Genomic DNA, 12,078 nt, shown 5'->3' on the forward strand with positions numbered 1-12,078 from the left:
AGTTTGTGAAAGTATCTTATCAAACTGATTTTCATTGTCATCTTAATGTGTAATTTGGTTTTCACACTAGTCACTATTTAGCGATGTTTTGTAAATGTAAGACCACTGTCTGTGTTGTAACAGAAAGGCATAGTTCGACATATGGAGAACTGTTAAGTAGAATTGGTAATGATGGGCTACCAATTCTCTAAAAAAGAATTTCTTCTGCTAATGAGGTGTAGAAACTAAAAACAAATCAACAGCACTATCCACTGTAAATGTTTTTTGCTTACAAGAGGATTCCTATAGAAAATTTAGAGGACTTACAATTCACCAGAGCAGAGCATGTAATATGACCACACATAACTCAACAACCACATCAACTTTCACAAACCTACCACAATCTTGTGCTCAGCCGGACTCCTACTCGCACACACTCTTCACATACACAGATGCAAATCTGGCAGTCATGACTTCTCCTATCTTGCCACTAATTCCTTGAAAGATCTGCTCCTGCACATTAGAACTGCCTCCTCAGTTGTTGAATACCTCAAGAAACTGAAGAGCTGACTCTTCAACTTGACCACCTTATGGACCCATTTAGAAATTGCTTTGGAGCCAGGATAACCGCCCGGGGGAGTCATATGCTACATAAATTAACAGAACATTAACAGGACATTAACACAACACTACATACATACACACATCTAAACATACACTGCACATAACCATAACATGCCCGCTGCTTTTCCCTCTCATCCTCCTCACTTTCTGCCGTCTAGGCACCCACGGTTCCTTCCCCTCTCTATTCTGCATCCACATCTATGACCAATATCACTCTCCTGGTTCGACCACATATTCCCTTTTTCCTTATACAGCCATCTCCAGCCATCTCCCTACTATCGCCTCCTTTCACCATAATAACTCACCTGACCCATGCTGCACCCAGCACTCACCCTCATGCCCTTCTTGAATACCTCTTTTCCATACTGCAATCTGTTACAGTGTAGTTAGGTTTGTACTCTATACATCACATGTACTTACAATTATACAAAGCGGGTCCATGCATACTTCATTTGACACTTTAAATACAAGGGACTTTTGCATTCTAATCAACAGCAATATGTGGAATATCAGGTAAGGTGGAGGGTACTGGTGGGAGTTTTAAAGGGACGAGGTTGTATGGCGAAAGCATACAGATTTCAATAATGGCAATTATTTCATTCCATGTTAGAACAGAATTCTAACACTAGAACTGAGTTTTTGATCATCCAATGCTCATACCTTCATAGGTCAACCTTGGCTGAATATTTTAAAAAAATACTGCTAGGTCAATCACCTTTCAAATGGAAATAAAACCAAGCACAGGGGAAAGGGGGAGATCTCAACACTGCATCATGCTTGAGATTTAGCCTTCGTGGGAATTCTGTAGGAAAACCTAGAACCCGTTTTCTGACCATTAAACAGATGTCATAAACCAACTCCTAAAAGTGAATAGGGTGCTTTCAAACCACACACGAAAGGTGCTTCAAAAACAAAGAAATAGGAAAAACAATATCACTGCACAGTTCTTTGGAGCATCCATAAGCTTCCGGAGCATCAGAGTGAGATGGGGGTATGAGTGACACAGAGTACCCTAAAAACTCTTCCTTATGCACATTAAAACCAGCATACTTAACACAAGAGAGTTGGGAGAGACATATGCATCAGCACCTCTCTGCAAATCATGCTTTGGTGAATTTACATGTGCAAACTGTTCCTTTAATAATGCCACATGCTTTAATAATAACATATTTTGCACAGTACTTAATTCACTTTTGCAGTAGTGTGACAAAGGTACCATGTACTCTTATTAAAGATTGGAAGATGAGGCCCTCGACCCCCAGTTTGAGTAGTGAAAGATAGCAATGCAGTGGGTACCTCACACAACTGGGCCTCCCTGACACTGCACCTGCTGTACTCATAAAAGCTATGCCCCACCACCTCTGCCTTGTAAATAACAGATGTTACTAAAACATAATTTAATCATGCACACTTTGCCAACCTGGGAAGCAGGCATAGCTGAGTTGGTGTTCAGGGTTATGAACTCATGACTTGCGGATTACTGCAGATGAAAGCAGTGGTTGTTAACTAAATTAGCAGCCTTCTATCTTTAGGAATAACAACAGTAATGCATAATGCCTGCCATCCCCCCCAAACAAAATAGTATGGTGAATTTCTGGTAACTGTAGACAGGAGTATAGTGATCTACTTTCAAAGGACAAACGGGAGACGGATTAAGTGTATTCATGTGAATAGAAGAAAATTAGCATACTTCATAATTTCACAAGCAGTGGATTTGTTTGAAAATTAATCACTATACACTGAAATCTGCACACAAATCATGAGCTTAGATGTGAACCTATATATGAGGTGCAAGTATGTGAGGAGCATGTTTGTAAATTTGCTTGGACCGGAAAATCTTGCACTCTGTAGTTTGAAACAGTGGTGGATCTTCTCTATTCAAAGCTGTGTGTGAGATAGCAATAGTTCCCATGAGTATGTATAGCTTTATGTATGTATGTAGTATGTGTATAGCAAAAATGTATCCAGAAGGCAGTGGCCCACAGTATAGAGGCAAAGGTAAAGATACAGTCAACCTGTGATTGGAAGGCTATTTGGTTGCTAAGGGTGAAAGTAGACTGTTGCTAAATCATCAAGTTGCTTTCTTTTAATAGGTGCATCTTCAGCTCTTTCCTAAACTGAAGCAGGGTTTGGGCAGTCACGATGAATAGCCAGACTTCATTCCAGATTATGGACTAGATGGGCAAGATGTGTTTTCCTCTTTTACACTTTTTTTATCTGAATTATAATTGTGTCCTGGCTGTGGGTGTGTCAAAAGCCACCAGAGAGAGTAACCTGGACAGCCATTTGGGCAGAGGTGCTAGTCATGATGGTTTGTAGGTCACACAGTTTGAAAATGATATGGGCTGGCAATTTAAGCCAGTAGACTAACATAATGGGGGTGATTTGGTTGTATTTCCTCAGCCCTTTGAGAAGGCATGCTGTGATGGATTCTTTCACAGTGGACAGTATGGAGTCGTGGGGGCCATTGAGCAGGACATTTCCATCATTCAAATGCAAAGGTAAAAGGGCTTGAAAGTCAGTTCTGCAGTCAGCTTCTGGGAGAAATATTTTCACTTTCTTTAATAGAGAGCTGGCACCAATCATGCTTGATTTTCTTGCCAATTGTTCATTGAGGGTATGACTGATACCCAGTGTGAGTCAGGGTGACTCAACATTGGATGAAAAATAGGGTTTGAATCTGACCAGGTTCATGTCCTTGACCAAGGTTTGAAATAACTGTTGCTTGTTATCTCTAGCAGGAATACTATTTTGATTGGTTTTAGTTTCACACACATGTTGGACATGCAGGGCTGGGTGAGGTGCAAGCTGTTTGTAGGATATGAGTTAACTGATAAGGCATGCTATTGGCTGACCTATTAGGTATTAGTGAACGGCAAACATGAACTGATTCATATGGTCTTTCTGGCCCAAGTAAAGATCAATGTAAGGATTCCAGCACTTCAGTGTGACAGCGTTTTCTCTATCAGAGCATTTCCATACAATCAACAAGAATTTGCAATGCAATGGATCTCACATTTGCTCGAGGTAGAGCTATTACCGTTGTAAATTCCTCACTAGACTTTTCTTACCATACAAACTGAAAATAAAAAGTAAAACAGTTGACATACGCAAGCCGATTCAAAGTGCCGCCATGAGTGCGAAGAGAGAGACAAAAAGAAAAAGAAGTTCGCTCACAGTCAAAGATATTGACAAAAGTGCAATTATCCATGTAACATGGTTGATGGCCAAGGCGGTAACAAAACTGCCCTAAGGAGGGACAAACGTAAAGCAGTTACCAACAAAAACAAAGGATTTTTGAAAGGCAAGCCCAGTAATGAGTGACAGTGATGGGCGTGCAGTGGGCGTGGTTAAAAACCAGGTATATATATGAACACGTCAGAAAACAGCGCTTGGGCGCTAGTATGCTCGACCTAAAAATGCCCTGTGTGGTCATTTAACATCACCAGTAGGTGGAGCTTTGTGGAAGCACTGGCCCTGACACCAGTAACACTGAGGAAATTTAACAAAACGTGCTGGAGTCGAAGACTTCTAACTTCAGAAGAAACCGATTTATGCCTTGCATGGTTCTACTCCCCTGCACTTATGTATCTTCAACAGCTATTTACAATATTGTACAACTTCAATAAATAACAGATAGGCTGCATAATATAGTATAACAATAATAATTATTTTCATATTTTTAAGCTCTTTTAGTTTGCTTCTCTGTTAGCTAAAAGAAGACGTTGTTCAGTTGTGTGGGTGATGGGGAAAGTCCTTGTTAAGAGACATGTGATGCACTTAATTGAAAAAGCCATTTTGCTGGAAGAAAGTTCCAAATGAATAGGGTAATTTAATTTTAAAAAACATGATTACGAAATCAAACATACAATGATGGGATCTAACTTGCCAAGATACCAGAACATGTTCCTGTCCAGCAATACTCATAATGTAGTATGCATGTGCATAAAGAAAAAATGGGTTTGCTTTGTTAAACCTAAGCCTAAAGGTTGATATAGGAAAAGCAAATCTAAAATCTTTTACATATATATTGAAGAAGCACAGCACGAATATTTGACACTTTTCTTAGTTGTGTTTTGCTAAATTCTAAAGACTAATAAAGGAAATGAAAATCTAAATAACTTTAAAATCTATTTGAATATATTTTGAATAATCAAAGCACGAATAGAAGACATATTTGTGAGTGTGTGGTGTCAAATTTAAAACAGAAAAATGACAAAGGAAAATGAAATCTAAATAACATTTAAATATTTTTAGAAAAAATAAAAAAAACAGATAAAATTGAACATACAATAAATTACAAGAACGTACAAGGCCAAATTAATGAAAGCAAGCGAAACAGGTTTCAAATGATTCAGCTTCCTTAAACTACCCAGAACGACCCAAATATGTCATGGTTGAGAATTTAAGCTGAATTGTATTAGAGACTCACTAATGGAGCCAGGCACAACTCACACACCTTATATAACATGCAGCAAATTTGTTCACGTCCTGATACATCTCGGGTGGATGACTAAGTAACAGTCTGCTAAACAAATAATGGTATGAGACCAGTTGAACAGTCACCTTCTGTATTGTGTTAACCAAAATACTGGTCTACAATTCTATTCTTTGAGAAATCTAACAATTTTTAAAAATCATTATATAGGAAAAACATGACATGATCTTTCTAGATTACATGCTTCTTCTTTTTATTCAAATCATAAAGATCCCCTGCTGAAATTGGGAAAGATCTGTCCAAATGGTTCCGGAGAGCATGCCATCCCGCCCTTGGTTCACCATAGCAGGATGCTTTGACCCTCCACTTCAGTGTGCACCATGTTTTGAAAAGGAATAAGACTTGAGGTGATGCTCGTGAATAACTCACCTGGTTGAGAGCTTCATCACAAAACTCTCAACCACTGTTGTCTTACAGTTCAGTGTTTTGATGTTTTATGTTTCCTGTAAACATAATTTTCCAGATAATTCATAGAGTCCTAACTTAGTCCTAACTTAAGAAAAATATGTTATTTTATAATAGCAAAAATAGTTCATCCTGCCTATGTTGTAGACCAGTGGTTTCTAACCTTTTGACTTCTGTGGACCCCCACTTTATCAATACTGGAACCCAGGGAACTCCACTGAATCATTATTGGAATCAGGGCACCCCCCCACTGAGTCATTACTGAAAGGTGGGGACCTAATCTGTTAAAATTAGTACATTTTCTAAGCAGTCGTGGACCCCCTGAGGAGGCTTTGCGGACCACCAGGGGTCCCCGGACCATAGGCTGGGAACACTGTTGTCGACCTCTCTGCAGTACAGTGCTCTTTTGCTTTGTAATGAAATTAATACAAACCACAAAAATACATATAACACTGCACACCGGACTGTACATGTCAGGCAAATTTGACACAATCGCAGTAGGTATGTCTCACATTGGCCCTCTAATGTGCCTGGTAACTTACAGCCTGAAAAACTAAACCCACATGGCAATATTTTTATATGTGCTGAATTTCCCTTTTGTTTTGAGTGACATTTACATACAGCGTGAGTCTGACTTTATATTACGCTTTTTCAAAGTTTTTAGCATCTTTCATGAATTATTTTTATCACCTTTTACATGTTCTTTTAAGTTTATGTAACTCGTCATTTACTCTAAAATGCTGATATGTGTGTGTGAGTTTTTCCTGCTGCATCTTATTTTAAAGATAAAGCAATGGTTTGCAATCTTCTAAATATTTATCTTATTTGCTTCCATTTGGAGTTTAGGTATCCCCAGGTAATCTGCATCATAATCACATATGAATATGACAACAGTTCTCTGGACTGTTTTATCAGTTCAGTGAGGCTGATAAAAGCTTCTCAGTTCACTCCTGCCTTTTCGTGAATTTCACGTGTTGTACCGGACTCTAAAAAGCACTAGGCCTTTGGAGATGCAACATTTTCAAAAATAATATCTGACATTTTCAGCAACAATAAGTTCTCTGAGGGACTCATTAAAGAGCTGAAGTTGGCACATGTCGGTGATATTTTATGTCACTTTCTCTCGCGTGGGATTCTTTCAGTATCATGGCTTCTTAGAAATAGAAACACAGATTGCACCATGCCTGAGCAGTCAGTAGGAAAACATAGAAATATGATGGATTTTAAATTAAAATTAAAATCTGTGTCGTTAAAGAGAAGTTGGGAGGGAGTTGCTGGAAATGTTGTAATATTAGGAATAGTTTTCAAAATGAGGTCATACCTTTCTTAGAATGCTGGCAGAACTCTGTCTCAGCTCCCTGTACACGCCCGGTTCAAATTTCTTCAGCCAGACCCAATCTCCCTGTTGGAAAAATACAGAGGATAATAATAAACCAACACTTTCTGAAAAGGAAACTCCAGTTTTCAATCATAGAAAATGGTGTTGAACTTGTCGTGAGCTGTCACGAGCTGGCCAATTTAATACTGTGGATTTGAGACTGCAGAAGCCTGATGTACAAAGGGCAGGAAAGGAGCTACAATGCAAGGTTGGTAGATGTTTCTCTGTAACTCTTTGTGCAAAGTCAACAATGACTGTAGAACCACTTTGCGAAGTACTATTGAAATGTCCAAAAGAATGCAAAGTCAGAAAAAAGGAGCTTGTTTTAATCATACTAAGGGCACCCAATAATAAAGAGAAACTAGGGTGGCTCTCAGGACTTTTTACCCTTCACAATCCTGTTAGACAATCTCTAAAGTGCTCACTGGAAGATGGTTAAGCCCATCCTGGTATATGGACCAGGATGAGACTCGATGATGAAGCATGCCACCAATGGTGTGGGTGAGGATCTTCAACATACATTACGGAGAATGTATCCATTTGTCTCTTTCCTGCGCCCATAAACTACAGTTTAACTGAGTTTAAATGAGATATTTCAGGTGTAGGAGTCGAAACCGGCTTCACAAAAAATCACAAACTGCCATTCGCATCAATATTAGTGTTTGTTAATTGAATTGCAACTCATCGTGAAAAGTTGTAAATGCTGCTATGGAGACCAGCATTAGACAGCAGACCTCAAAGCAAGACCTTCCAGTTATTATTGATGAGGTGGGTGGTTTGTGATACTTGCAAACAGTTCCTTTGCATTAGAAGTGCTATCAGCATCCCACCCTTTGTAAGGAGGAAAACTGGTCACAGCGCAAAGTGAAACACTGCTATGTGACCAGCCTCTTCCGATCATCATCCTACATTTACTTAGCACTTTAAACTGCACTTCTGTCTTTTCTAAGCACTGTAAACAAAATATGTCAACAGTACCTAATTTAATACTGGTTTGACAATCATGCATCTTACTGAAACATCCTGCCAGCTAAAATTGTATCAAACTGTGATTAGTATTATAAAGCCACTGTGAAGTAAATAATATTTCTTTAGGAAAGCTTCAACACTTTAAATGTAGTAATCCATTCAGAGGAGATGATGTGTTTTACCAGTGAACATTTGACCTAGGGTAAATATATGATAAATATTTTTAAGTCCATTATAACTAAGCCCATTAGTTACTTCAAAGAAATGAGAATGGATAAGGGAAATACTGCAATTAACGTTTTCCCTAACTTTCTTGTCCATTATCAAAATCGAAATATTAAACTTTTATGCATCATACTGTTCTGGTCATAGTACCTCCCTGATGGAAACATACAATGAACTTCCTGTCTAAACTGATGAGACCCTGCCCCTAACTGCATTCAGTGATACAGGTCCTTCTTACTAGCCTCACGGTCCTAGGACTGCCAAACTCGCTGTGGAGGTCGGATCGCCACCAATGCGGCAGTCTGGCCTCCACATTATGACCGTGGTAAACGTGGCACGGTCGGACCACCGGCACTGCCACTTTTTTGCCAGCCAACGGCCTGATGGTGCCACGGTCTCAGTCAGCCAGGGCAGCACTGCAAGCAGAGCTGCCCTGGGGATTACAAGTCCCCTTTCTGCGGCTTTTACATGGTGGTTGCACCGGCATGTAAAAGCTGGCGGAGATGGGGCACTAGGGGCCCAATGGATGCCCCTGCACTGCCCACGAACTTGGCATGGGCAGTGCAGGGGCCCCTATGGCCAGCCCCATCGCGCTTTTCACTGTCAGACAGTGAAAAGCACGACTGGTGCTCCTGCATCCGACGCACCACAACATTGCCTCCAGCTCTATTATGAGCCGGCGTCAATGTTGTGGGTTGCTGCCCGCTGGTAGGTGGAAACTCTGTCTCTGTCCGGCGACCCAGCGGGAAGCTCGTAATAGCCCTGGCGGTCAGGTAACCACACTAGTGGTTTTCTTACTGCACGGCTTCGGTGGATAGAAAAGCCCATCTGCCGAAGTAGTAATGAGGGCCATAGTCTGTCACAGCTCAAACAGATAGAGGTATAGTTGTTTTTTTAATTTTTAAGTTTCATTTTGTATTTTTGTTTCTACTTTGACCACAAAACTCACAACCACTGATGTAATCCAGTTCACTTTTCTGATGATTTATGTTTCCTGTAAACAGAATTCTCCATATAATTCAAGTAGTCCTAACTTTAAAAAATAATTGTTCTTATAATAGGAAAAATAGTTAACCCGTGTACAGGATAAAACATTTGCTTTTTGTCATTGTAGAAAAAATATTATTTGCAAATTGCAATTCTTAGGAAGTCCAAACATGTAATAGCAGTATGTTTTATCCATATAAAGCAAATATAAAACAGTCTTCATTCTCTAAAACTCCCATTCAAGCTATTTACAACAGGTAATATGAGGCATAGTTAAGTGTCTTCAACTACCTCAGAAGTCATGTTAACCCCTTCGCTGCCAGGCCTTTTCCCCCTCCTGTGCCAGGCCTTTTTTTGCCTATTTGGGGCAGTTGGCGCTTAGGCCCTCATAACTTTTTGTCCACATAAGCTAACCAAGCCAAATTTACGTCCTTTTTGTCCAACATCCTAGGGATTCTAGAGGTACCCAGACTTTGTGGGTTCCCCTGAAGGAGACCAAGAAATTAGCCAAAATACAGTGAAAATTTCGTTTTTTTCAAAAAAATTGGAAAAAGTGGCTGCAGAAGAAGGCTTGTGGTTTTTCCCCTGAAAATGGCATCAACAAAGGGTTTGCAGTGATAAACTCAGCAGCTTCCCAGCTTTCAGGAACAGGCAGACTTGAATCAGAGAACCCAATTTTTCAACACAATTTTGGCATTTTACTGGGACATACCCCATTTTTGCAATTTTGTGTGCTTTCAACCTCCTTCCAGTCAGTGACAGAAATGGGCATGAAACCAATGCTGGATCCCAGAAACCTAAACATTTCTGGAAAGTAGACAAAATTCTGAATTCAGCAAGGGGTCATTTGTGTAGATCCTACAAGGGTTTCCTATAGAAAATAACAACTGAAAAAGAAAAATATTGAAATTGAGGTGAAAAAAACATAAATTTTTCTCTACGTTTTACTCTGTAACTTTTCCCTGCAATGTCAGATTATCGAAAGCAATATACCGTTACGTCTGCTGGACTCCTTTGGTTGCGGGGATATATAGGGCTTGTAGGTTCATCAAGAACCCGAGGAACCCAGAGCCAATAAATGAGCTGCACCCTGCAGTGCGTTTTCATTCTATACCGGGTATACAGCAATTCATTAGCTGAAATATAATGAGTAAAATATAGCTATCAAGAAAAACTTTGTTTTTCCAAAAGGGGCACAAGATAAGGTGTTGAGGAGCAGTGGTTATTTGCACATCTCTGAATTCCGGGGTGACCATACTAGCATGTGAATTACAGGGTATTTCTCAAATAGATGTCTTTTTTACACACTCTCCTATATTTGGAAGGAAAAAATGTAGAGAAAGACAAGGGGCAATAACACTTGTTTCGCTAATCTATGTTCCCCCAAGGGGGATTCCTAGGGGAATCCAAGATGGGGTGACTTGTGGGGCTCGGACCAGGTTCTGTTACCCAGAATCCTTTGCAAACCTCAAAATTTGGCTAAAAAAACACATGTTCCTCACATTTCTGTGGCAGAAAGGTCCGGAATCTGAGAGGAGCCACAAATTGCCTTCCACCCAGCGTTCCCCCAAGTCTCCCGATAAAATTGATACCTCACTTGTGTGGGTAGGCCTAGCGCCCGCGACAGGAAATGCCCCAAAACGCAACGTGGACACATCCCTTTTTTTGAAAAAAAACAGAGCTGTTTTTTGCAAAGTGCCTACCTATAGATTTTGGCCTCTAGCTCAGCCGGCACCTAGGGAAACCTACCAAACCTGTGCATTTCTGAAAACTAGAGACCTAGGGGAATCCAAGATGGGGTGACTTGTGGGGCTCGGACCAGGTTCTGTTACCCAGAATCCTTTGCAAACCTCAAAATTTGGCTAAAACATCACATGCTCCTCATATTTCTGTGGCAGAAAGTTCTGGAATCTGAGAGGAGCCACAAATTTCCTTCCACCCAGCGTTCCCCCAAGTCTCCCGATAAAAATGATACCTCACTTGTGTGGGTAGGCCTAGCGCCCGCGACAGGAAACGCCCCAAAGCGCAACGTGGACACATCAAATTTTTTGAAAGAAAACAGAGGTTTTTTTTGCGAAGAGCCTACCTGTAGATTTTGGCCTCTAGCTTAGCCGGCACCTAGGGAAACCTACCAAACCTGTGCATTTCTGAAAACTAGAGACATAGGGGAATCCAAGATGGGGTGACTTGTGGGGCTCGGACCAGGTTCTGTTACCCAGAATCCTTTGCAAACCTCAAAATTTGGCTAAAACAACACATGCTCCTCATATTTCTGTGGCAGAAAGTTCTGGAATCTGAGAGGAGCCACAAATTTCCTTCCACCCAGCGTTCCCCCAAGTCTCCTGATAAAAATGATACCTCACTTGTGTGGGTAGGCCTAGCGCCCACGACAGGAAACGCCCCAAAGCGCAACGTGGACACATCCAATTTTTTGAAAGAAAACAGAGGTGTTTTTTGCAAAGTGCCTACCTGTGGAGTTTGGCCTCTAGCTCAGCCGGCCCCAGGGGGGGGCAGAAATGCCCTAAAATAAATTTGACCCCCGACCCCCCCAAACCCCTCCTGCCCGGGAGCGACCCTTGCCTACGGGGTCGCTCCCCCTGCATGACATTGGCGCCAAAAAACAAATCCCAGGTGCCTAGTGGTTTCTGCCCCCTTGGGGGCAGATTGACCTAAAATCGCCCAATCTGCCCCCAAGGGGGGGCAGAAATGGTCTAAATACAATTTGCCCCCCAGGGCAGCGACCCTTGCCTGATGGGTCGCTACCCATCTCTACATAAACAAACAAACAAAAAAAAAAACACAAAAAAAAAAACGTGCACTCGCGCCTAGAGTTTTCTGCCCTCCCTGGGGGCAGATCGGCCTAATAATAGGCTGATCTGCCCCCAGGGGGGGCAGAAATGGCCTAAAATAAATTTGCCCCCCAACCCCCACCACCCTCCCGGGAGCGACCCTTGCCTACGGGGTCGCTCCCCCGCGTGACATTGGCGCCAAAAAACAAATCCCAGGTGCCTAG

The 12,078-nt window shown here is 41.2% G+C and overlaps 1 protein-coding gene across 2 annotated transcripts in view; it reads right to left on the reverse strand.

The window, feature by feature from the left end:
• LOC138249793 (retinal guanylyl cyclase 2-like) overlaps positions 1-12,078 on the reverse strand; it is a 361,038-nt gene that overhangs the window by 127,030 nt on the left and 221,930 nt on the right. For both annotated transcript variants that reach the window (XM_069203899.1, XM_069203897.1), the window contains exon 8: positions 6,828-6,908. In XM_069203899.1, the coding sequence (XP_069060000.1) occupies positions 6,828-6,908 (81 nt within the window). The remainder of the gene's footprint in view (positions 1-6,827; positions 6,909-12,078) is intronic.

The sequence above is a fragment of the Pleurodeles waltl genome, chromosome 8 (genome assembly GCF_031143425.1).
Source record: "Pleurodeles waltl isolate 20211129_DDA chromosome 8, aPleWal1.hap1.20221129, whole genome shotgun sequence".
NCBI classification, from domain to species: Eukaryota; Metazoa; Chordata; class Amphibia; order Caudata; family Salamandridae; genus Pleurodeles; species Pleurodeles waltl.